The sequence below is a fragment of the Hippoglossus stenolepis genome, chromosome 15, assembly GCF_022539355.2.
Source record: "Hippoglossus stenolepis isolate QCI-W04-F060 chromosome 15, HSTE1.2, whole genome shotgun sequence".
Lineage (NCBI taxonomy): Eukaryota > Metazoa > Chordata > Actinopteri > Pleuronectiformes > Pleuronectidae > Hippoglossus > Hippoglossus stenolepis.
In genome coordinates, this window is record NC_061497.1 from 9,039,826 (window position 1) to 9,064,585 (window position 24,760).

The 24,760-nt window shown below is 40.9% G+C and overlaps 2 protein-coding genes and 1 long non-coding RNA gene across 11 annotated transcripts; 1 reads left to right on the plus strand and 2 right to left on the minus strand.

Moving 5' to 3' along the window:
* Positions 1-97: 97 nt before the first annotated feature.
* Positions 98-10,754, minus strand: aifm1 (apoptosis inducing factor mitochondrion associated 1). 6 transcript variants are annotated; one of them, XM_035179474.2, is made up of 24 exons: positions 10,508-10,754; positions 9,246-9,373; positions 8,894-9,017; positions 8,759-8,803; positions 8,238-8,345; positions 6,786-6,857; positions 6,600-6,671; positions 6,420-6,491; positions 6,238-6,309; positions 6,056-6,127; positions 5,879-5,959; positions 5,392-5,525; positions 5,141-5,271; positions 4,820-4,910; positions 4,559-4,643; positions 4,407-4,483; positions 4,136-4,244; positions 3,923-4,030; positions 3,685-3,773; positions 3,466-3,606; positions 2,599-2,741; positions 946-1,070; positions 647-837; positions 98-535 (listed from the first exon to the last, which is right to left on the minus strand). In XM_035179474.2, exons 1-24 carry the CDS (start codon positions 10,593-10,595, stop codon positions 464-466), a joined length of 2,430 nt encoding a protein of 809 aa, XP_035035365.2. In that variant the 5' UTR covers positions 10,596-10,754; the 3' UTR covers positions 98-463. The 6 variants fall into 6 exon arrangements, with proteins under 6 accessions (XP_035035365.2, XP_035035364.2, XP_035035366.2 ...); XM_035179473.2 differs by having other exon boundaries at positions 6,786-6,860; XM_035179475.2 differs by lacking the exon at positions 6,238-6,309 and having other exon boundaries at positions 6,786-6,860.
* A 167-nt stretch (positions 10,755-10,921) lies between these two features.
* LOC118122521 lies at positions 10,922-12,637 on the minus strand. The gene is made up of 2 exons (XR_004698469.1): positions 12,508-12,637; positions 10,922-11,164 (listed from the first exon to the last, which is right to left on the minus strand). It is a non-coding gene; the product is annotated as an uncharacterized LOC118122521 (long non-coding RNA).
* Positions 12,638-12,786: 149 nt separating this feature from the next.
* On the plus strand, positions 12,787-24,722 carry gab3 (GRB2 associated binding protein 3). 4 transcript variants are annotated; one of them, XM_035179509.2, is made up of 10 exons: positions 12,787-12,986; positions 16,117-16,417; positions 18,673-18,829; positions 18,925-19,382; positions 19,476-19,525; positions 20,483-20,723; positions 21,028-21,118; positions 21,576-21,654; positions 22,467-22,577; positions 23,000-24,722. In XM_035179509.2, exons 1-10 carry the CDS (start codon positions 12,828-12,830, stop codon positions 23,135-23,137), a joined length of 1,785 nt encoding a protein of 594 aa, XP_035035400.1. In that variant the 5' UTR covers positions 12,787-12,827; the 3' UTR covers positions 23,138-24,722. The 4 variants fall into 4 exon arrangements, with proteins under 4 accessions (XP_035035400.1, XP_035035402.1, XP_035035401.1 ...); XM_035179511.2 differs by having other exon boundaries at positions 20,486-20,723; XM_035179510.2 differs by having other exon boundaries at positions 12,788-12,986; positions 23,003-24,722.
* The last annotated feature ends 38 nt before the right edge of the window (positions 24,723-24,760 follow it).

The following is a 24,760-nucleotide window of genomic DNA, read 5'->3' on the forward strand; positions in this document are numbered from 1 at the left end:
CACACAGAATTTAGCAGCCAGAAAAGAAAGAAAAAAAAAAGAAAAATCACAGCTCAGAATGCAGGTCCACTTTTGTGTCTGAAAATAAGGGGATCACTCCAGTTTAAAAATAGCTTTTATTGCAGCTCTTCCCACAACGAGCTGCTCTGATCACACAATTATCCATTATTTAACTTTTTCTGCCTGCTGGGGAAAGCGGATATACAATCACACACATTTGGTGGTAGTGGGAACATGAGACTGTGATTTCTCCCTGAATAGAACCAAACAAGTGAAAGAACAACAAAACAGATGCAGCACATACAAATTCCAAATGTGAAAATATTTCAGAGGCATGATGTTGAACGTATCGTTTTGTATGCGTGGTTGGTTGTTTCATAAACAGTGTGGCAATGGCTGCCAAAGTTCAGGCTTCACATGAGGCGGAACTGTCCTCCCATAACGAGCATCAGCCCTGAACATCTTAATCCTCGTGGATGTTGAACAGCTTTGCCACTTCGTTCAGATCGGCATGTTCCTCTCCATCCTTTATAATCTACAAATAACACACAAAAAGACATTTTACATTAAAAAAAACAAATTATTAATCCAATTAATCTGCAACACGACACAATGTATTTTTTATTAAAAACTGAACAGTGCGTACCTTTCTTGCAACGGGCATTCTGTTGAACACGTTCCACAGGATGATGCCCACCACCACCTTGTCTCGCAGGTAGAAAATAACCCCTTTGCCATAGTTGTCTTTTTGCTGCTCCAGAGCAGGGGCAGGGGTGGAAGAGGCCACTGGGCTAACGGCTGTTTCCTCCGTTTCACTTTCAGAGCGGATCCCAGTTCCTGCAGCACATTTAATGAGAAAAGCTCAATCTGACCCTTTGTCCTAAAAATCGCTCTGTTTGTTTTTGCTTCATAGGATTAGGGCTAAAGAGATGTGACTGTTCCTACCTGACTCCTCTGTAGCAGCTCGAGGTGTGTCCTTGGCAGTGGCTTTGGCAAACACTCCTACTGTTGGCAGGCTGCTGTCAACGATCCCAATGGCTTCATAGCCAACATCAGGCCCCAGGTCACTCCTGTGAGAAAACACACGAGGATTGAAAACATGTTGAGAGAATTATGCGATTTAAACCCTTTGGAGTGAGAAGTATTCTCTCTTTGTTTATTTTGTCTTTCATTGATTAATGGAACTGAAGAAAACCCTAAATTGCTTATTTTCACATTCTAATGTTGTTTTAGGGCTTAGCCAATATATATTTACATGGCAGTAATACAGTAAATTTGTCCATGTGCTATCAACTACATTTTCTAAGCAAACATGATATCTAAAGCCCCTTTTCACTGGTCAAAAAACCCACCAACATCTGGTTTTTGTCAGCATTCACTCCCTGGTCAAATGCAGTCGACACAGGTTTTTATCGGTTCTAGTTCTCATTGGCACTGATGGAAACGTGACTCATGGGGAAATGCAACAATTTCTTCTTCTGCTTCATTTTGGCAGTCTAGACGCTGATGCTGCACCTTTTCTGGGCAACATTGTGACGCACATTGAACTTCACGGCGTAAATATCCTTAAAGTTAAAGTACTTATTGTTTTTCACATCTTGGGAACAACGTGTAACAGCGATTTTTTTCTTTCTATTCATACATGCATAATGTAAGCCTGGTTAAACAGTGAGGTGAAAGAGCTTCTCAGTTCTCAGCACGTTCTTGACATCGAACATGACTCACAGGGCAAAAACAGAAAGGTCAAATCCTATGTATACCCATCAATTTTAGAAGAGGCATTCTGCTAAAAGGTTTTGCTCAAGTTGATTCTCCAATAGATTTTAAAACTGTGTGCGTGTTTGTGTACATCACATAGGATCATCTGAATCCTGATGAGATTTTGTGCGTAAATGCACAGGAGGCATTACAGCAGCCCTATTATGACACTGTGATGGGAACATCAATATAATATCTGACTACATATGCTGGTGTGTAAGTCACGATAGTTTGACTAATGGCCGTGTGTGTGTGTGTGTGTGTGTGTGTGTGTGTGTGTGGGGGTTCTTTTTTGGACGGCAATGACCCCATGTTTTACGCAGCAGTGTGTCACATTTCACCAGATGCCAAAAACGTGCAGTCGCAGCAGCAGTCTTTCTAGCTAGGGCCACAATCCACACTGTACTACAGTTTTTGGCAAACTCCTTCAACTCCCCATGTTATCATATCAGTAGTTTTTTTGAAAGCGTTAGTACATGTGTAATAAGCTTGAAAAATGCCTGACTGAGTATTGCAGCCCTCTGCTGGCAACTCCTCTCAATGTCCTCTAAAAGCGTTTTAAATATTTAAGGAGTTTTAGGAGGAAAGCAATCGAGCATGTTTGTGTAGGACCGAATCTGAGTCATATACAGGATTGTACATGCCGCTCCAGTGCCTACTTATTTAAATGTATGCTATGAATCTGGACTTAAGCTCATTAACAATTCAAACTGGCTCTCGCTTACAAAAATATCTTTCTTAATTATCAATTCAAGCTGGTTTCATGGTTTGCAGCTGCAGCTCTCATTAGGGAGTGTTTTAAATGTATACTCAGGGAAATAGAAGAAGTCTGATACCCACCAGAACATAGACTGATGCCAATAGGGTTTGTTGGCTCCTGTCATGTTCTCTCCCGCCAGTCGACCGCTCACAACAGCGTGATCGTGGTGTTCCACTCGTCTGCGGCCCAGTCTGATGTCGTAGAAACATGCAGCATCTCCTGCCTGAGATGAGACACAAGGGATTTAGGAAGTATGGCTTGGATTAGAATTAAAATAAAAAGATTAAAAGTTACAGAGAAGTTTTAACTGAAAAACTGAAAACTAAACTCAAAAGAAGAGATGTAACTATACTACATGTCTAGAGGTGTATTATGTTGGCAACATGACTTGAATTTGCCTGAAGAGGGCACTATATCCAGCTCTCCATGTGCTACACTTAATAAATAAACTTATTTGCAGCTCACTTGGATCTGCTAAGTAAAACACATTAAACTTTAAAAACCTTTTCATTTTTTTCCTTCAATTTCTGTATTTATATTTGGTCAACTTCCGTTGCAATGTTTAAATAAAAGTATTTGACCAATTAGAAAAACTAGGGTGAGTCATATTACTAAACTATTGACTCCATGACAGTTAATTCACAAATTTTAACCTTAAGCTTTGCAAATGAAGGTTCAACATGAACAGCAAAATTGCTTAAACAAATAGTGATCATTTTAACTACATGTTTATTATAGGTATACGTGCTTTCTAATTTCCAAATCGACTCAAAACCAGTCAGTTAATGATGGACGTAGTACATGTAATGTAGCACACATCATAAACTGTCACAGTACTGGTGGAAGGATGATCTGAAAAAGAATATGAATTTTTTTTTTATATTTTCCAACACAATTTTTCTCGATCTTGACCGAGTACCTCAATTACCTTGTGAACTTTAACTTACCACCCAAATATTGGACCTTGCTTGCAGCTCTGCATTGACCCGAAAGCCTCCAAAGTCCGAGTCCACCTCCAGACCAGCTGACTTAGCCAGGTCAACATTGGGCTCCAGGCCAACGGCTGCAACAATGTGATCAGTTTTCACCTACGGGGATAAGGCCAAAAAAAATAAGTAACTCATTTTCCTGAGACACGTTGCACATGTGCAGAAATCTGAACTCACCAATCGGCCATCCCTCAGCTTGATTTCTAATTTATCATCTTTGAGAGTCACAGACTTCACCAAAGCTTCTGCGATGACTTGAACACCCTCTAGAAAAACCAAAGGGAGAATAATGTTATTTATTGGTAAAAAAGAAGATAAGTTAAGACATAAAGGAAAGCTGTCTCTTTTCTTTGGCCATCCTGCCAGTTAAATAAAAGGAAGTTCACATAAGCTACGAAGTAAAATGGACATTGACCTTTCTTGACTTTTTCAGTTGTCCAATTGCTCAGATACTCAGGCAGAACTTTTCCCATGTTGCCCTTCTCAGGGAACATCTGCATCACCTCCAGATCAGACTCAGATGCTGGAAAGAGAGAGAATGAATGAGCCAACTACAGAGCAACAACTCACTTCTGTTAAACATCAGGGTTATCATCTGTTCTGTTCTGTTCTTGTCAAGGAGTCTTACATTTCCTGCCGAGGGCACAAGCCAGCTCGCTGCCCAAGAAGCCGCCTCCGATGATTGTGATGGACTTGGCTTCTCTGGAGACCTTGTCCAGGGATTTGAAGTCATCAATCTGCAGAGGAGAACAAAATGTAATTTATTTCATAATAATATTTCCATCATGTCATACCTTTACCATTACTCCCACATTTATAAGACCTTTCTACTTTGCACTATCAGCCAGAAACTCCTAACCTGAAACAAAGCTAACACCCCCTTGTGGCTAAACACTGACCTTGCGGAACAGAGTCGTCCTCTTCATCACCTCCTCTCCTGCTCTTTCAATGGCCTGTAGATTTCTTGGCACACCCCCTGAAGAGCAAAGTTCACATTAGTTTCCATGAAGATTAGACACATGCAGTAACAAATGCATTTACAGTGACTCACCTGTAGCAATCAAACATTTGTCGTAGGAAATCTCAGTGTCGTCGTCCAGTTTCACTTTGTTTCCTCTCACATCCATGTGAACCACCTACAATAGATTAAAGCATCTATTTAAAATCTGAGTCATTATAATTTAAAAGAGTAAAATTAGATCTGCAAAAAAAGTTTATCCAACTACTAACAACCACTATTATTAGCACTATTTATAATTATAAAGTCAGGCCACTGTAGTGTGTGATGGTTGAAGGAAAAATATAAACCCACCTTTCTACCAGAGAGAACGGCCACGCCACCATTTTCTGCACTTGCCAATTCTTCTGCTTGAATGTAGAATGATGGAGGCTGGAAGTAGATACTGGAAAATAAAAACAAAGATATTAAAATGATTGAACTGTTTTCTTAGTAAAAACAAATACACCTGTATACACCTACAGATGTCAAATAAACCAGTTAAAAGTATTAAGAAATTAAGAAAGTATTAAAGCAAGACATTGTGCAAATTGTGACCATTGGAGGAAGAAAAATCAGTTTTAAGGGTCGGTTAAAAGAAGTAAAAAAAACACAACAGAAGAAACGGAAACACACCTTCTTTCTTTTCCATTCCACTGTTTGAAACGCAGAGTTTCTGTCACACTGGAGTCATCAGAGAACCACAGTTCTTTAGAAAGAGGTGGTCTCATGTACGGAAGTTCTGATTCCTCAGTCACAATTAATACCTGGTAGCAAAACAAGCCCAGAAAAGTTAATGTTGTTAACTGAGACTCCGGTAAAACCTTGAGGGTAATGAACTAAATTTGGAGTTTGGATTCGATGGTGAAATCAGAGATGTGACTGACCTTGGCACCGGGGTCTCTGGCTCGAATAGACCGGGCAGCAGCAAAAGAGGCAGTACCCCCACCAATAAGGAGGTAGGGGGCGTGTGAGGGCACCTGGGGAAGGGCAGGTGTGGCATCCACTGCTGGAGTTTGAACTAAGAGTGACAGCAAAAGAGCGTGCAGGAGAGAGAAACAGGCAATAAGCAAAAGCAGGAGACAAGACACAGTTCATCAGCATCTATGAATTACACGGAACACTTGAGGAGTAAATGCACCTGGTAAACAAAAGAAATCAAATTTTTCATGTGAGTGAATTTAACCATTATCATTACAAGAAGCCAAACAATGTGAAGGAGTCATGAACAGGCAGGGACAGAAGCTGTAACGAAAAAGAAATGTTAAAAATATAAAAAAAAGAGAGAAAAGGTGTTTGAAATTAACATTATCGTTATGGGGGAAAGAATCGGGCCGCTCCCCTGCTCCAACCGATGCTGGACGGTTGTCTTACCACTCTCTGCCACTACTTCAGGTTGAGCCTCGGCTGGCTCTGCTGCAAGCGGCTCGGCTGTTTCTGCTGCTGCTGTAGGTTCTGTTAGTGTGACCGGATCATTAAGTGGTTAAAACAAAGTAAAACCCACAGAGGTGGTAAATGAAATTCACTGCCTCCGTGCACAGGTCTGCTTACCACTCTCTGAAACGGGTGCAGGAGGTGGCTCTGTTAGCTCAACTGGGGACGGCTCGGTTGGGGGTGCTGGTTCTGGCAGTGTAGCGGCAAAAATTACAAAATAACCTAAGATGTGCCCTACAGCTAATAACGTAAAATTGTATTTGCTGAGCTGTAGATCAGAATGTCGACTCATATCTTACCCTCCTCAACTACAGGTGCAGGAGATGGCTCTGTTAGCTCAACTGGGGACGGCTCGGTTGGGGGTGCTGGTTCTGGCAGTGTAGCGGCAAAAATTACAAAATAACCTAAGATGTGCCCTACAGCTAATAACGTAAAATTGTATTTGCTGAGCTGTAGATCAGAATGTCGACTCATATCTTACCCTCCTCAACTACAGGTGCAGGAGATGGCTCTGTTAGCTCAACTGGGGACGGCTCGGGTGCTGGTTCTGGCACTATAATGGTAAAAGTTATTTAATAACTTAATCTGCACTATATCTAATACGTAAAATCCATATTTAACTGAGCTGCAGATTAGACTATCCTGTCTTCTCATATCTTACCCTCCTCGACTAGAGGTGCAGGAGGTGGCTCTGTTAGCTCAACTGGGGATGGCTCAGGTTGGGGTGCTGGTTCTGGCAGTATAGCATAGCAGTAAAAGTTAAACAAAAACGTCTTAATGTGCTAATACATAATATCCATATTTATCTGAGCTGTAGATCAGAGTGTCCCGTCTCCTCATATCTTACCCTCCTCCACTACAGGTGCAGCAGGAGACTCTGCTGCTTCTTCTGGAGGTGCTGCTTCTACCACAGGCTCATCTGCTGTTGAGGTAATTGAGTTTAGACTAAATTCTTTAGAGATTATTAAAGTGGAGGACCATCAGGAACCATGAATTTACCCCAGGAAAAGCAGCATGCCATCACAATATTAATGGGAAGCTGCCCAGTTACCTTCTACATATAACATATACCACATTATACCAAGTACTTTTTGGTTAAATGCTTCTTACGTTGCAACACTATGCAACTTTTTTACCTTAAAATAGCAGCTTCAAAATGAGTTTGATGGTTCACTGATTTGTAATATGGACAATGGTGAATGGGTACCATCTCCTGTGAGCATTGTGTAACTGAAAGACTCAGTTGTCAGAATCAGGCCCAAGAAGTTCAAGAGTAATGTCAAAGTGTAGAAATCAATAAAAACAGCGCCTTTCTCCAATATTCAGTGAGGAAACTTAACATAATTTAACATAAATATTACCAAGGAGCAGAGTATGAAGTAATATGTTGATCAAAGTGTCACTGCTGTTTTTACATGCTTGTGATACCACACTGTTCACATGTACTTCGAGAAAATGCAGTCCACTGTAAAAGGGCAGCTTCCAATTATGTACAACATTATCACATTTCAGTTAATAGTAAGATAATGTATTTTGAGTAGGATCCCAGGAAAAGTTCCACAAAGTATGACACATTCACAGAAAATGCCAGATAGGATGGGTCCCATTTGAAATACAACAAACACAACAACACACACAAATGGAGCAAACAATATTGTTAGAAAATACGGACAAAACTCAAAACACTGTCTCACAAAAACAGAATTATTTACAGTTCAGAGTGAAGGTTAATATGTGAGTGTGGGACGTTTATACTGAAACTGTAAATGGGTTAATGTACAATGTGAGTGGACAGGAAATAAATAACATCCAGTGAAATAAACAGAGGAACGACACATGCATAATTGAGAAGTGAAGACGTTGGGAAAAAATTAAATGAACACATGGAACAAGAAGGAAAAGTCACAGTTCAGGCAGGAACCTTCTCACACTGACAATACAACACATGTTGTGAATGTCCAGAGTGCCTCATGTATAAACCCTGTCATCATAAACCAGTTATTTCATATTATGCTGATGTGGGATAATTATGGGCAGTGTTAAAAGCGAAGTGACCAAACAGGTGTTTTACAGCCCCCTTATTGTGCACCAACCTCACCCAACCAGTTGGTGTCGCCATTTCTTTCACCCAATTCCTCATCAAAGTACAATGTGTTCAAAGTGTGATGAAATGCAGAATTCCCCATTTTGAATGCAATTAAACTTTTTTTGGCTACAACGTTTTAGTTGATACACAAAGTTTACACAGGAGGCATGTTTTACTCATTCATTTAGGAGTTAAGTAACGAGTGCAGACTACCTGGGACAGGTTCAGTTGTTTCAGTTGGAGCTGCTGCTTCAGCCTCAGGGGCCAGAGGGATCGGCTCCTCTGGTGAAGGAGCTGCCTCAGGCTCTGGCTCTGCAACGGCTGAGGAAAAAATAAACATCCAATATTACACTATGAAATGATTAGTGTAGAGTAGAATTATATTTAACATGTTATGTGACATTCAGAAAATTATTCAAAAACTGATCAGAGATAAAAGAATCAATTTAATCATGAATTAAATAAAGTTCAGCTGTCTCATAATTTGCTGTCTATGTGGAACTAAAGAGGAAGTTAAACAGTGCACTGCTGAGTCAGCTGATTCAGAGCCCATTCTTGTTGCATATGACATTTAACTACATTTTTAAACAGAAAGCTAAACCAACTAATGCATAAGCTCTTTCTTCACCATCATGACAGTTCAGTCTTACTACCTATTAAGTTATTAAGAGATGTGGAGCTTGATCTGTCAACATTAAGATAATATATTCTTAGAAATCACAGAAATAACTCACGCTCTGTCTCAGTGGCTTCCACAGCTGTTTCAGTGGCTTCGGAAGCTGAAACCAAAACAACAAAAAGAAATTAAACTGTTAATTGTTCATGACATGACAGTGGAATAATAACATCAATTAAGAACAATTGCTCACCAGACGGCTCTGACTCCTTGAGTGGTACGGCTGTTTGTTGTGTGGATAAATTCAGCGGTCTGGATGAAATGTCATCGAGACGTTCCTTATATCTACGTTGGTCACTTGTCACAGTTCTGTACGTCTGTTAAAACCAAACCAAAAAGTTACTCACAACAAGTTCCACTATCACTGTATGAAACAAGTAAAATCTGCCACTCAGATCCAGTGATGACCGTTAGCTTTGAGGAGTGAAAGTGTAGGGTAGGATCGTCTGGTTGAAATCTGCCAAATAAACAATGGCTCTAACACCAAAGACAACGTGCTTATTTTAAACATAGACTTGATGCATATACTTCGTGTCATAACTCACATATACTCCCCCAACAAGGGTGGCTGCTCCAACCAGGGCGACGTACACCTGTTTTTCCCTTCCTCCCCCCGAAGGGCCGATGGACATGTTAGCTGCTGGTACACGTACTGGTCCGCCATTGTTTAACACTGGAAACAGTAAACATCACAAAAACCATCAATGGATAAAACTGCATTAATTTCAGCGCTCACAAAATGTAATCCAGAGAGAGCCATGCATTACACACATGTGAAGAACACGTTGAGTGATTTGGTATAACCCAACAAGTACAACCGCACACTCTTATTAAGGCTTCAGAGGGTAGAACCTTCGTTATGATCGACCCCCTCTCTTGAGCTACCTTTCGTCATCACTGTACATTCCAGACACCTCCAGGCATGTAACTAACGGACTGAAAGAAACAACCCCCGTGATCCATGTAAGCACGGTGGAATCTGACGGGGGAGGACTGGCCCCAAATAATGATGTTAATATTTTTAAAAATGACATTAGTCAACACCAATTATCACGATTAATGTCACAAAATTATTATTATTCATGTCCAAAGACACATTTTTGCTGTTGAGTGAAGGTTTTCAATTTAAACTCTTATTTATGAGGAGGGAATGACATTACGTGCCATTTGGCAGACGCTTTTGTCCAAAGCGACTTACATTTAGTGCATTCTATGAAGTTTCCATTTAGCGGTTCAGTATCTTGCCCAAGGACACTTACGCATGCAAATGGGCAAGACTGAGGATTGAACCAACAACCTTCTGGTTGGAGGACGACCACTCTACCCCTCAGCCACCCCCTTTCCAAATCTCAGGTCGACCAATAATATATTATACCTTCTCACTTTGCTGCTCAATGTATCATGACCTTTTGTCACTGATGACATTTACTATTCAGACAACATTTAGATGTTATTGATTATTGCTCCATGATTGGATACAGATTGTATTAACACCCAACAGGTTCAAGTACAAACCAGCACTGAACTTGATGTAGGAACTTGACAATGACTTGAGTTTTATTATTATTATTATTATTATGATTCATTAGTGTTGCTTTCTGGGAGACTGCAGGTAAGACTTATAGCAAGTGAGTGGAAATCTTATCAAAGTTAGCTAGTTCTGCACAGGTGTTAGTTAGCTCAGTTAGCTTAGTACCAGGTGAACTGCGGTCAGGGTCCTTTAACCAAGATGTTGGTCATTAACACTGTTACATGCGGCGTGTCTGATCTGGGAGCAGCCATGAAGTTAGTGCAGAGAGGGACTGACCTGCTCGCCTCACATTGAGCCGGCACAGCGTTGAAGAGGCTCTGGCTAAGGGTGTGAGCTTCTTCCACACGCTCCTACATGTCAGCATCGTGGCTCCGCGGTGTCTGTTCCCGGTGGCAGGAGGACGGAGGTCGGTCTGGAGCACGGGCTGCTTCTCGCTGCCTGTGGACACACGCTCCCAGAGACTAGCAGCAGCAGCAGCGCGCTAAACGTCAAGGCCAGAGACAGGTCATACGTCCGAGGGGAGTCATGGGTAATCCTGCAGAGAATTTAAACGCGCGAGAGTGGTCGCCCCAAGAAAACCAAAGAGGGGAAACGCCTTCCAGAGAAAGATGGCCACGCTCCCCGGGCGCTGTCAATGTTAACGACAGTAGTGAACACACGTTTCGTAAAGTCTGACACGACTGGACAGTGTTTGGTTGTAATTGTTTAATTGTGGACATACACTGTACAGTTCTTATCACAGACATGTAAGATGACATTTAATCTCTGTTTTATTTGGTGTAACATCCAGTGGAAGCGGTTTCCGGCTCTTTTCCTCCAACGCTCTTTGGAGACTGTCGTAATCCCGTTTCTTCTTCTCCACATTGCTGTAGACAACGTGTAGCCAGGGCGTGCTGCTGCCCTCTGCTGTTTGTTTAACCTGCACTGCAGCCACTGCAACACGGTCAAAAGAAGGATTTTAGGCACGACACACAGCAATAGAACATAATAATGACTGAAATCATTCAGACTAATTATGAAAGGGATTTATTATCTATATGTTCAGAAAAAAACAAGGCAAAAAGTAGAACAAATAAAAAAGCCTAATGGCCTGGGGTTTTCACATGATCTTTGTCCGTGGAATTGTATTTTCATTTGAGTGTGTTATAAATGTAATGCACTATAGTGTTTAGTACCTCCCTGGGTACTCACTGAGTAATGATGTATGAAATGTACCCAGTCCTAACGTTATAGATTAGGGCATTAATGTCGCCCCCTGGTGGTTACTCGAGAAACCTCAGGAGGGGTGACACGTGGTGTTTGTAGTATTTATTGTTGACTGCGATCAACTGCAGAATGCACATTTTAAAATATCACAGTGTTTTCTTCTGCAGTTAAATTCAGAGCACCTCATCTGTCGAAAATTGCAATCTGAGAAATGTAGACGATTTGTGGGATGCCAACGCTTTTACGGTCAAGAGGAAGTTATGAGTTCTCTTCTCTCAAAACAATGAAAGATAGGTTGATGACAGACATTGTTTTGTGTGTGTTCCCTTATATTAGATTTAGGGACTGATAATGATGTTATATGATCCACATATAGATTGCATTTATAGTCCATGCATCCTCGCAATGTCTATCCCTTGATGGGCCTTTATACAAACGTGTAAAAACAGCACATAGAAAGATATAGAATTAGCATAACCCATAATGTATTGATCCCCTGAGCAGAGAATGGGTCAAAGAGGAGAGTTAAAAAGAAAATTCATCCTGAGTTACTGAAGCCCTGAGAGAAACCACGTTATGGTTTAACGCTGTTAAAACCACTTCTTCTTTCTTTGGAGTTCACAAACCTCATTGGGCAAATAAATACAACACTTCAACAGAAAGGGGAAGATACACTTGTGTTGTATTTTACTCAAACCTCAAGACAAGATCTTTGGACAACATATGACTCTGTGCGGGAAAAGGACAAAAATGTATACCTCATATGCAGTTGAGTGACACGTGCACTTCAAATTCCTTGATCATTATTTCTTCCTTGTTTTGTTTCACTGGCGTCTTTGTCCCTGAGATAACAGACACCTGTGGCCGAGGCTCAGCAGCTCCCAGGAACAGGTTCCAGCCAAAGACAATTTCTTGGCTCTAATTCATGACAGCCCCTCCCTTACACGCTCACTTATGTGTATAAGAATCACACACAAAGGTTTTTGCTCTTTGCTGTGGAGACTGCAGAATCAATGTGCAGATACTTCAGAATAAAAAAACCTTACAGAGGACAGATCACTGCACTTTACCTTAATGATACAGATTTCCATCCCAGCCTGTGCATGTTATAGGTCAATACAACTGAGTCCTCAAACCTGTCAAACATCATTATATGTTTTTTCTTCCCCACAGGCCAACAGCTCCATCCGCTTGCCCCTGAGCTCTTTGGGAAAATAAACACTTAATTCTGTCTCTGTCTCCCTCCCCTTCTCGCTCTCTCTCTCTCTCTCTCTCTCTCTCTCTCTCTCTCTCTCTCTCTCTCTGTGTCTCTCCCTCTCTCTCTCTGTCAGTGTGATCAATTTCTTGACTTCCTCCTTTTGGAGTGGCTGGGCTGAGCAGAACACAGGATATGCTTCGCAGTGCTCTCAGTTTCGCAGCAGCAGCAGCAGCAGCAGCAGCAGCAGCCGTCGTGAGGACGACACGCTTTGCTGTCAAGATGAGTGCTGGGGATGTGGTCTGCACCGGCTGGCTCATTAAATCCCCCCCAGAGAAGAAACTAAAGAGATTTGTGAGTAGGAGTGCACACCGGACACTTGCATATGTCCTCTATGGGAATTCCAGGCTGTGCTGCTGTGCTGCTGTGCTGCTGTGCCTGTGTGTTGTGTGCGTGTGTGTGTGTGTGTGTGTGTGTGTGTGTGTGTGTGTGTGTGTGTGTGTGTGTGTGTGTGTGTGTGTGTATTACGATGAGGGAATAAGGATTCAGAGGCACACTGACGGCTTCCATGCTTTTGTTAAACTGAGCTGTTATTCAGCCTCCTTCATGTCGTCTTCCTCATTTCTATTTAAAACACCTCACTGTTGTGTTGTGGCTCGTGGAGACACTTCATACTTATTAACGTGCAAATATTAGGATGAAAACAATATGTCACAAGCTGCAAATGTATTTCAGGCAGACATGGAAATTACTCTTTACAGCAAGTATATATAATTGCTTACATGGACGGTATACAGCCCTCACTGTTTCGTGGTTGTCGGGGTCATGTGATAATGTCGGCCACTCACTCTGCTCTACTCTGTGTGTGCGTGCATGCGTGTGTGCGTGTGTGCGTGTGTGTGTGTGTGTGTGTGTGTGTGTGTGTGTGTGTGTGCGTGTGTGTGTGTGTGTGTGTGTGTGTGTGTGTGTTTGTGTGATGACCGTGTGTATTGTGAAACATGGAAAGCAGTGTCAGCAGCAGCAGTCAGACACTTCAGACCTATAAGCAGAAATAGTCCGGCTCTGTGGTGGCTGTTTGCACTTCCCCTGTGCAAACAGGGGTGGAGGAGGCCTGTTTATCAACACCATTGCAGAGAAAAGGATGGGGGGGGGGTGAACGTGCGTATGTGATGATGGGGCTTTTGGGGGTTTGGTGCGGGAAATAGAAACTTGTTCTCACACACCATGCAGATCTTGTTAATAGCAGAGGACAAAGTAAAGGAAGGTCTCTTTATACAGTTGTAACGACTGGGACATGATCTGACTGAATATTCAAATTTCAGCTGCAGGCGCGCGCCATTGTGGAAATTTCAGCTATCTTTGTAAAATGTTTCTTGGCCATTAAAATACAATAAAATATAAAAAAGGAATTAATCAAGTGTTTGTTTAGTATTTGGTTCGCTGACTTTGGTTTCAGCTTCTTTATTGTCCTTCAGCAGTCAATAGTATCCACACACTTCAAACCCTGACCTGAAACAACATCAATGGTCTCATTCTCCAACAACATTGCATTTCCACTCACTGCCAGGACAAATGTAAATTTAACGGTCATCTGCCGTGACCCTTCCACTACAGTGGCTGGCGGAGTTGGCACTTGCAAACAAGTGCTTACATATTGAGCTCTACACTACACACTGATATATCAGTTTCTCTCATGATGCTTGGAGGTAACAGAAATATTGCCTTGTGCATCCACTGTGGGTGATTACTGTTTTCTTATGTTTTTTGCCTTTTTTTTTTCATTCATTGAATTCATACAAACTGATGTTGATGGCTATTTTGACACCTAATATCTCACATTCAGCATTTTCGATATTATAAGTATAACATTTGTGAGAGTGGATGTTGACATCAATATCAATCTGCACATGTGCAGGCTGTTTTTAATAGAAAACATTTAGGCAGGTCACAGCATTGAATATTAAGTCATTATTAAATATTAAAAAATTAAATTCAGTGTCAGGGCCCTGGTTTGCTGGTTCACTGTCACACTGTGTACTGGGACATTTGAATAGAACAAAGCCATCATTTATTTTAAAAGTATAACCCCTGCTTTAATGATGTCATCAGTCAAAATGTTTGTTGTATATAAAAGCCAGTTTAGTTTCAAAGTATTGTACATATTAGATAATGTATACTTTATAATGATAATAGCTTTATTTATATAGCACCCTCTAAAACAGCCAAAGTGCTTCACTGCACAGTGGACAAACAAAAGCAAGACAAAATCGAAGAACAGAGGCAAACTAATACAATGTAATTTAAAATCAAAGATAGTAAATTATATAATACAAAATCTAAAATCTAAAATCAAAGACAGCAGATGAAATAAAACATAATTTTAAAGTGATGGCAAATGTAACATAAGTAATGGCGAAAAACAATCAAGTAAAACCCATTTAGTTAAAGTACCTCAGTTTGAGCATGAAAGTTCATGTTTGCAAAACATCTTAAGATCAATTTACAAGAATTTTCAACCACATTTCATCTTCTGGAGTTTTTCTAAGTTTTCAAAGCTTTCTACTTAAACCACATGATGACAATAAACAAAACTTAATCTGCTGGGGAAGAGCGCAATATAAAATATGGGAGATTTTTTGGTTTGCTCGGTATTTACTTGCTTTGATTTATGTTTCTGAAAGATCAAAAGCTACAACCATTCAGCTTCAACATTCACAATTTACATTAGATGCACCTGTTTTTATAAATAACTTATTTCTCAAACTTTTCATACTCAAAACATCTCAAGGATCTGACTGGTTACGGTTTCCTCTTAAAACCTGGCGATGTTGTCGGCAGTAAGCCTGTCTAACCATTTCCTGGTATGAACACATAAATTACCAACTGACTTGTGCAGGGGCAGATTAACCACATGCAGGGAAAACCACAAGTGTTGTGTTGTTAAGTGTGAAATGATATGTACACCCAAACATCCCGCCTTACTATTATGAATTATTATTATTAATCAAGAATATATATGTTTTAATTTGTCACCAATATGACTCTATGCAGTGCGGGCTCGGCCATCGCATACTGAATGCAGATCTTTGCAGCTATTTACTGTTAATACCTGCCAACAGTTTCAGTGTTGGGGTTTCATTAAGTAGACAGTATAAAGAGGTGGAGTAAGTGAATACCTCTTTCGCTCATGTTAGACGTTTTCTTCTAAATACACTGAACTTCCTCTTCTCTACACTTCTGGGAAATGCAATGTTGAAGTTCCGCTTACTGACCATATCAAAAGCAAAAAAACGCAGTTAAAAGTTGCTAAGTTAGCTGTTGTGAGCAGGAGCTGTGATCTAATTCCCATGACTGCTCATGACTAATTGCAGTCAGGGAGGGGAAGCAGGGCTGCTTTGTTTAATGAATCACTGTGCTGAAAATGAATGATTTGATCATCTAAGTTGAAACTAACTCCAGGATGAACTGCCCCTGTCTCCCTCAGGCGTGGAGGAAGCGCTGGTTTGTGCTTCGCAGAGGTCGCATGAGTGGTAATCCTGATGTGCTGGAGTACTATCAGAGTAAGAACTCCAAGAAGCCGATCCGCACCATCGACCTGAAGGAGTGTGAGGTGGAGATGCTGAACGGGCAACTCAGGATAAAGAGAGACTTCAACGGGAAGCACCTCTTTGTGGTGAAGACCTCATCTCGCATCTTTTACCTAGTGGCCAAAACTGAGGAGGAGATGAACAGCTGGATCAGCAGCATCAGTCGAATCTGCCAGTTTGGGAGCCTGGAGGACGCAGGTAAATATGCAGGATGGTCAAGATGTTCAGCATGTACCTGTATCTACCTGTCTCAGTGAAGATCACATAGTAAAAGGGTAGATTGACTTTTCTGGTCCAGAAGAAAGGGTTATTACACAACAGGAAGTGGAGGAGTAAAACTCAAACTTTAATTTGAGGTCAGAACGTTCATTTTCATATCACAGTATCACAGACTAAACATTAGGTTGATTTTTCTTTGCTGATAACTCACGTGGTTGCTCGAGACTATGGTGTGTTTCCAAATTCTTTCTCACTCGGGTAGTATAAATACATTTTCTTTTCACTTGTCTTCCAGTTGAGTAAAGTTTATAAAATCTCTGTACGGCATAACTTGGGGAATTACTGAAATTGAATGCCATTGCCAGATTTATTTTTATTTTTTTATCAGAAGATTCCCTGCAGCTCTAAATAGGGAATTATTCTATGTCGGGTGTGATCCTACAAGAGATCCTGTGATGAAGACTCACTCACACAACCGGATTGTTGTTTTACAAAGTGAAAAGCACTTGAGAATAAATTCAAAGGAGAAACATTAACTGCAATCAATCTGAGGGATCCGTGCTTGTTGAAGTAGCAGCTGTGCAGTGCTGTGCAACACTGTTTCTAAAACAATGTGAGACAAAACATATCTGCTCATCAACAACACAAACCACATGTATATAGATATTTAACATTCGATATATTCAATCCAGTTTTACTTTATTTGTATGGTGCTAAACCACACAATGTATATTAATTCAAGGCATTTGACATTGTTGGGTTGAGACCTTTCAGTATTATGCAGAGAAACAGTCCTTTTTTACATTTTCATTTAGAATAGTTCATGTAACTTTAGTGGACTGATTTTAAAAGTTCTAACTTGGTGGTATTCTCTCTACTGAGTGCCATTCTACTTAAATCTAGCTTTTTTGGCCTTTATAAAGTTCACCATTCTTTACTTTTCTCTATATATCTACACTTGTTTTGCTGCCACATGATCACTCAACAATCTGCTCTCCGGAGGATCTTATTTGACCTTTTACTGTTAGGGGGATATACTGTGAGGAGACTGTTAGAGTTCTGTTAGAGCTTTGTCATCTGTGTGAAGGAGATAGAGCAACGGCACCAAGTTGCTGATACGCTGCCCCGCATGTTTCTATAGAGTAGTAGTTATAAGACTGTATTGTATTCCACACCCTAAAGTCTGTGACCCAGATTGTTGCTGTAGGTTTTTGAAGCGCTCTAGAATAAAGTTGTGTTGCATTAATTAAGAGTTTTCAGAGAAAGTAGGACAGCAGCAGTAGATCCCACCTGGATTGCAAAACAGTTCTTTGAAATGGCATCTCATATTTAATGCAAAGGGAAATTATAGATCGGTCTGCCACCACAAGATAGCACGAACATCTATTAAGGAAAGCCAATGTTTCATGAGAGCATGCAAATACTTTTGGATGCCCGCCCCCCACACACACACATGGATCTGAAGGCACGGCCTTGACTCAGCGGCCTTGGGTGAAATGGAATGAAACAAATTTCTGAGCGAGAGCCAACCAGACGAAAAGACTGGAGATAGTATAAACAAATGAGGGAACAGGGCTCGTGTGTCTGCTTTCAATGTGTCTGCAAAAAAACTAAAAACATACCTCTTCAAACTCACCTGCTCCATGTACAGCAGCATGTTGAGACTTTGAGTACAGGCTTTGAGAGACATGTTAGACGTTGGTGTTATCTTATCACTGCACAGTGGTTGTAACATGTCAGAAACTAGTGTAATGCCCGCTCCAAACCTGCCTGCTTGGAATTTGTTGTTTCCTTGTCCTGTGATGTAGCCCGGTTGCAGCTTTTTTTTCCGAAACTGTAAAAGTGAGCTGCTGTTATTGAGCGGCGGCAAGTAAAGAGCAGCTCCAGGACTCAGTCCAAAGAATCCTGAAGCTGCTCCACTGCCGCTGCACAAGGAGCTGACCTGTTGTTTTTTTTCAAAGTTCACTGACACAGAACCTCAAACTGGAGAATCAGTTGTTGTTATCGCTGCAGTTTTCACGACAACGCCTGTTGTCATGAACATGTACTGAATGTCTTACATGTCCAAATTGCACCAAATCCGTGGTGTACTTCATTGGGCCCTTAACAATATATATGCCAAGTGTGAAACCATTAAAATGAATGATTCTCGAGATATACAAGCCACAGACAGACAGGGATTTCTGGAATTAGTAGATAGATGTTTTGTGACCATCTGCACTTGTTCTCCACAGAGAGTTCAGAGGAAGGCTTTCCTCACACCCCCACCTCCCCGCAGCTGTCACCTGACGGCTCTGACCGAGCATCTGTGTCAAGCCAACTAGAATCCGGTCATCCCCTGGACTACCTCCTTCTGTCGCAGTGTGAGACAGGGAGTGTAAGCACAAGCAGGTATGTACAATCTGTAAAACCAACGACATAGGTGGAATTATGGGAAAAGTTCACACTTAACAAATGCATCGTTTTCATTTCCCCCATATCTGTAGACACAACAGCCTTTCAAACTCTGACATCTCACTGGAGCAGAAGTCGTCAGACGATGCCGTCAAGGACATCGTCCCCTCACCGCTCTACAATGATTCCTCTCCATCCAGCTCTCATCCCAACCACAGCCCGTCTCTCTTCCCCCATGGAAGGCTGAGCAACCCTCCTTTCAGTGCTCCATGCATCTCCATGGCTTTACCTTCCTCGTCGAACTCTCCGCTACGTCACTGTGCCGCTAATGTCTTCCAGTTTGACCGGCCGTATTCTTCTCCATCGTTGGAGGCAACAAGTGACAGACAAACACCTCCTCCGCTGCCACCCAAGCCTAATCACGTGCCAGAGCAGCTGAGTGATGAAGGGGCTCACAAGCCGAGAGCGATGAGTGTGCGGCATTTCTCGAGGCACGCTGCATTATTTCCCCGGAGGACCTCCTTGTCGAGCTTGGACCAATTGAGATTTGGTAAACCCTTCACAGTACACATAGTACAGAAGCTAACAAATCTGCATCCAATAAAATTAAACATAATCCTTATAATTTTTTTAATTTTTTTAGGAGATGCTGATAGCAGGTTGATGAGGAACAGGAGGCAGAGTCTCAATTTGGTAAGAAAATCAACAAGAAAGATCTTGTTGAGAAGAATCAGACCCATGCCAAAGATATGAAAGTGATATTCATTTCTTTATGGGATTCTTGGATACAAAGCCAATAACTATTTCACAAAGGTCCAACTATGAGCCACCTTGGGATCTAACCACAAACTATATATAAAGATGAACAATGTGCTTTTGATGTCACTTGGAGTCAGAGTCTGCGCTGTACAGATCGTGGTGTGGAGACCAGTGTAGAGACATGTGCTCGACCAATCATGAGCCAGTGTCAGCTGTCAATCATGAATCACATTAGAACCAAACTTACCAGAAAAAATGGTGCTTGAACAAATATCAGTGCGATAAGAACTTCCTAAAATGACAAAAAACATCTTTGACAAAAACGTATTGTGACATGTACTTTGACTTTTTAGTTTGGTCCAAGTCCCATCCACTAACATGAAGGAGGCGGAGTTAATGACCTATACTGCAGCCAGCCACCAGAGGGCAATTAAGATGATTTAGCATGGTCATATCATCCATCTTTATATACAGTCTGTAGCTGTGTCTCAATTTAGGGGCCACATCCTCCGTCGGCTGCATTCGTAGACCAATTGCGTCACAGCGGCACGACTAGACTGTCCCAATTCAAAGACTCGGGCGAACAAATGTATTCTTCCAACCCTGAGCAACGGAGGCTCCACCCGGTGGATCCTTACCGGGCCAACGTATACAAAGATTCATTGTGCTTAAGTGACTAATTGTTTTCCAAAGAGGTGGAACTACCTTAAGCACTCACAGTGCTAGTGTAATTGTTCTAAAATGTACAAATTAAGAAATCAAAATGTATAGAATTGTTTTTTAATATATAAAATGAAAATTACACAATATAGATTTGCTAATACAATTAGCAAATGTTCCCACGTTGCAACATAGTGGACTTGTCTGATCTCCTGCTCCTTTGTCTTTCAGCAGCCTTGTTTAAACACCACACTAGTTCAATGTGTCCAGGATGAGTCATATGTTCCCATGACTTCTCCTCCTCCCACCGTTGAATGTGACGGTTACATCCCCATGAGCCCAAGGACGTTCAGCTTCCTCGACACAAACTTCAGTGTTGAGTCCTCCGCGGCTGGCGGCTCACTTATGTGTCAACCGGGAGATCTCACTCCTCCTCCCATTCACCGACACCTCAAGCCTCGTTTGAGGAGAGGTGAGAGCCCCAATGGGCCTGATAGGTTCCTGTTACATTTTTGGTATTTAGTGAAAACTGAGTGATTATTTAATCTTTAATCTTAAATCTTAAAATGACTGAAAATGATGATAGTTTTGATTCATGTGCACATGCTCCCACACTGTCACATACTAATTTATGGAAAATGTCGGTGCAGGATTCGTGCAGACATCAGACTTGCAGACCTATCTTCTCACGATCATCTTTACTTCTCGACCAAAACAAACCTTTCTGTGACACATCAGAGAATTAAAATCAATTTATGAACTTTATTTGTTCACAGCTCGACCCCCACCTCTTGACCTGAGGGGCCTTTCTACGATCACAGAATGTCCCACTCACCTTCCTCTGAGCAGAATGACAACTGCATCATGGTGAGAGGAAACCTTTTCCAAGGAGTCTTTACCTCTTAATGTAATACATTTACATGATCAATAAAAGAAGTGAGCATGTTAAAATAGCAAATAAAGCCCTTTCCGTCTTTTAGAAAATATAGATGTGATTTAAATCACAATTCACATCTTCAACTGATACCAACAAAAAATAAAGACCTTTCTACTGCTGTGTTAACAAGCATTTATTATGTTTTGAAAAACTATCGAAATTAGATTTAGATGTTGTCTAGAGACCATCAGCTGGGAGTAATAGCTGGTGCCAGTGTTGTTTTGCTGACAATAAGACTTCATTAAAACCTTTTCCTCAGGAAAATTCAAATATAATTTACCTTGGTTATATGTAAATATGCTTACTCAGCACAAAGATAATGTTTCTCCATCGCTTCTTTATTGCTGGTTTCTAATCTGATGATTTGATTCTCTGTTTTTTGTGCAGCTGCAGCTTTTCAGTGAACTGTTTACTTCTTGACAGACAACTTGAGAATGGAGACAGTGCGAGAGATGGAGACACAATGGTAACATTTCTATTCCCACTGATGAAAACAAATGTTACACAATACACACAACATTCACAACGAAAGCCACTTAATGTTGTGTATAGACCTTATCATGTAATTTTAATAATGCCATCAACTTTCTCTCTCTATCAGAGATTAAAAGAAAACTTTATTGTACATTGTTCAGAATTTAGAGCAATTAAGATTTATTTATCTGTTTCGTTTAATGCACTGGGAAGATGTTATGTAACATGAACTGATCTGACTTTCATGGCATAAAGACCAGCTGGATTTAATTATATCTAGGCCTCAGAATTTAAAAAAGAAAACACTGGCCTTTAAACTCTATGGGAATCTATGTAGAGTACTTATATAATATCAACATAATTCTTATAATTGTGGGACGCTCAGTGAGTGGAGAATGTGCTAGGGTCACAGTTAAGACTTTGTGAAAAGTGATTTCATGTTTCTAAAGTTTTCTGATCAGCGAGCTGCAGTCGCAGTGAAGGCCCTCCAGGCTGTGAGCATTTGTAACAGTGTGAAGTTGTACAAGGCTCGTCTTGATAATGGTGCATATTTGGGGCAATTTCCTGGAATAAAGTTTGAAGAAAAGCACATTAGTCATGTGTCATCAAGCCTGACTCTGTTGAGGAAAGTAGTTTCCTCAACAGTTTAAGGCCAACATTTATTCAGACAGTGATGAGGTCCTGCCAGCTTTGTAACGGTTAATAATGTATTGAGGTGCTTTTAGAATTGCAAGTATCTCAGACCCAGCTTTCTGGGACCAATAATTATTTAGTCAGATCTTCATCTGTTTCTTTCTCTGACAGGAGTCAAGGCAACATGGATGCGATGGAGCCGGTCACTCCTGGGCGAGAAAATCCAACCTTGACTATTTGTCCCTGGATTTCAATTCTGCATCCCCCTCTCCAGTACAGAAGGTTTGTTACATTCAGATAAATAACAGAAATGAACCATTTTGAAAATGAAGCCTCTGAAGACACCAGTGGAATTATCTTTAACCCACACCAGCTAATTACTACAAGCTATTGTTTCAAGCACAGGGTGTCAAACAGATGAAATCACTGTCTGAGGTGGTGAGAGAGAGCACCTATTACCACAGATTAATGATCTTTAACATTGTAAAAGTAAAAGCAGACCATACTCGAGAATTATATCATTATAATCACATGTTAATATTAGCTCCACTGAACCGTATCTATTAAACTATTCAAATCAGTCCTTATTCTAAAAAATGGAAACTATATGCAATACACGTGATGTCATGTTGAAGCATCTGATGCAACTTTCCAAGATTTGTAAATCAAGATGTCTTCCGATCTTTCTCCCTCTATTTGTCCAGCAGAAGCCTTTTCTGTGTGATGACCACAGAGTGGATTACGTGCAGGTGGATGAGAAGAAGACCCAGGCACTGCAAAGCACCAAAATGGAGTGGACAGATGTCAGGCAGTCAAAGACATCAATGGAAAATACATTGTAGAAAAAATATAAACACTGGGTTGCAAGAAGATTAACCAATAACACCAGCAAAGAGGACATATGTGAAGAGGACCAAAAACAACTTACTGTAAAAGCACTTTGTAAAACAGCATTGACATTAAAATGTACAGGTGTAAATAGAGAAAGGTCAGAGGCTTGTTTGCGCAGAAAAAACCCCACAATTGCACTGAAAAACCTGAGTTCATTCTCAGTTGTTTGTTACTGTAAATGCTGCCTGATCATGCACTGTCATTTTTACTGTAGCATAAGGTTTTACCAACATTTTAAAAAGGGCATCACATTGCTTTATTGTAAAAAAAATGAAGTTTGCTGTAAATGTATTGTATAATTGTAGCTGTACAGAAGAAAATATTTTCATGACCAAATGTTTATTTCAATGTTTCTCTCCTTATTTATGTATCTTGAACCAAAATGATCAATATTGAGCTAAAGGACACATTCAAAGCTTTGAGAATATCGAACCTCTAAATTTTCAAAGTGAAGAATTTTCCTTTCAAACAATCTAAAAAATTATTGTTATCATGTTTTACTTAAAAGTTTGCATGTCCACAATTAACCCATAGATACTTGTCATGGATTGTTCTTTAATAATAATGAGTATAATAACTGGACCTGCAAGCAGGTATTAAAGGGCCCTCGCACCTTGGCGGCAGTGGGGGAGTCACACGAGGCTGCTACGCCCACTAAGAAATATTCAGGGTGGATGTTAGAGCGTGCCCCTGCATCCATCGGGTGCTACTGGAGAATGCTTGCTAATTATGTCTCACAATTCAGCTATGAGGTCTGGAGTCGCCTTTGAAAATGACGAATATGACGTTTGAACCAGAAGGACTACTTCCTGTTTCCAGTCGGTGGTGCTGTTGAGCCATTTTGCCTCACCTGCCAAATATTGTCCTTGGGGTTTGTTTACGTAGTGAATCATCATACATGTCAAGTTTGAGGCCGATTGGAAGATGTGCAGTGACGTTACAGCCACTTCTGTATCATCGCCGGTCAATATAGGCTTAAAGGGATAGTTCACCCAAAAATGAAAGTTCAGTCATTATCTACTCACCACTATGCCGATGCAGGGGTGGTTGAAGTGTTTGAGGCCACAAAACACTTCTGGAATCTCAGAAGTAAACTTTGTACTTGTCATTTACACCATGTTATTCCACACCATTGTGTGGCTAAATCCGCTAGCATTGGCACTTGCGACTTTTAGGTTTAAAACATGGTGTAGATGACCTTGTTTCGAGTCGAATATGAATGTCGGGGCTTGTGGACACTTGGAAGACACCACACGAGCAGTATGGCGGCATGTTGTGTTTTTTCTGTTGTTTTATTACGTCTGAAGAAAAGGTCACCATTGACTTCAATTGTATTTGATTCTGCTGTAACAAAGTTTTCCCCCTGAGACTCCAGAAGTCATTTGTGGACTCAACACTTCACCCGCACCTCCATCTGCATAGTGGTGAGTAGATAATGAGTGATTTTTCATTTTTCAGTGAACTATCCCTGTAACGTATGTACAATTTTAAAAATAAGCACAAATAAATGGCTGAATTCCTGTTGGGTTTGTAAAATGGGTCCTCTTGACTTTTTTTGTACGCCTGGGCATGAT

Coding starts and splice junctions, on each gene's coding strand:
- gab3 (XM_035179509.2), top strand. CDS start 12,828: ATGCTTCGCAGTGCTCTCAGTTTCGCAGCAGCAGCAGCAGCAGCAGCA. Junction 18,830..18,924: donor GGGAGTGTAAGCACAAGCAG/GTATGTACAATC, acceptor CCATATCTGTAG/ACACAACAGCCTTTCAAACT. Junction 19,383..19,475: donor CTTGGACCAATTGAGATTTG/GTAAACCCTTCA, acceptor TAATTTTTTTAG/GAGATGCTGATAGCAGGTTG.
- aifm1 (XM_035179473.2), bottom strand. CDS start 10,595: ATGCTGACATGTAGGAGCGTGTGGAAGAAGCTCACACCCTTAGCCAGA. Junction 4,245..4,406: donor GGACGACTCTGTTCCGCAAG/GTCAGTGTTTAG, acceptor TCTCCTCTGCAG/ATTGATGACTTCAAATCCCT. Junction 838..945: donor AGCTGCTACAGAGGAGTCAG/GTAGGAACAGTC, acceptor AATGTGCTGCAG/GAACTGGGATCCGCTCTGAA.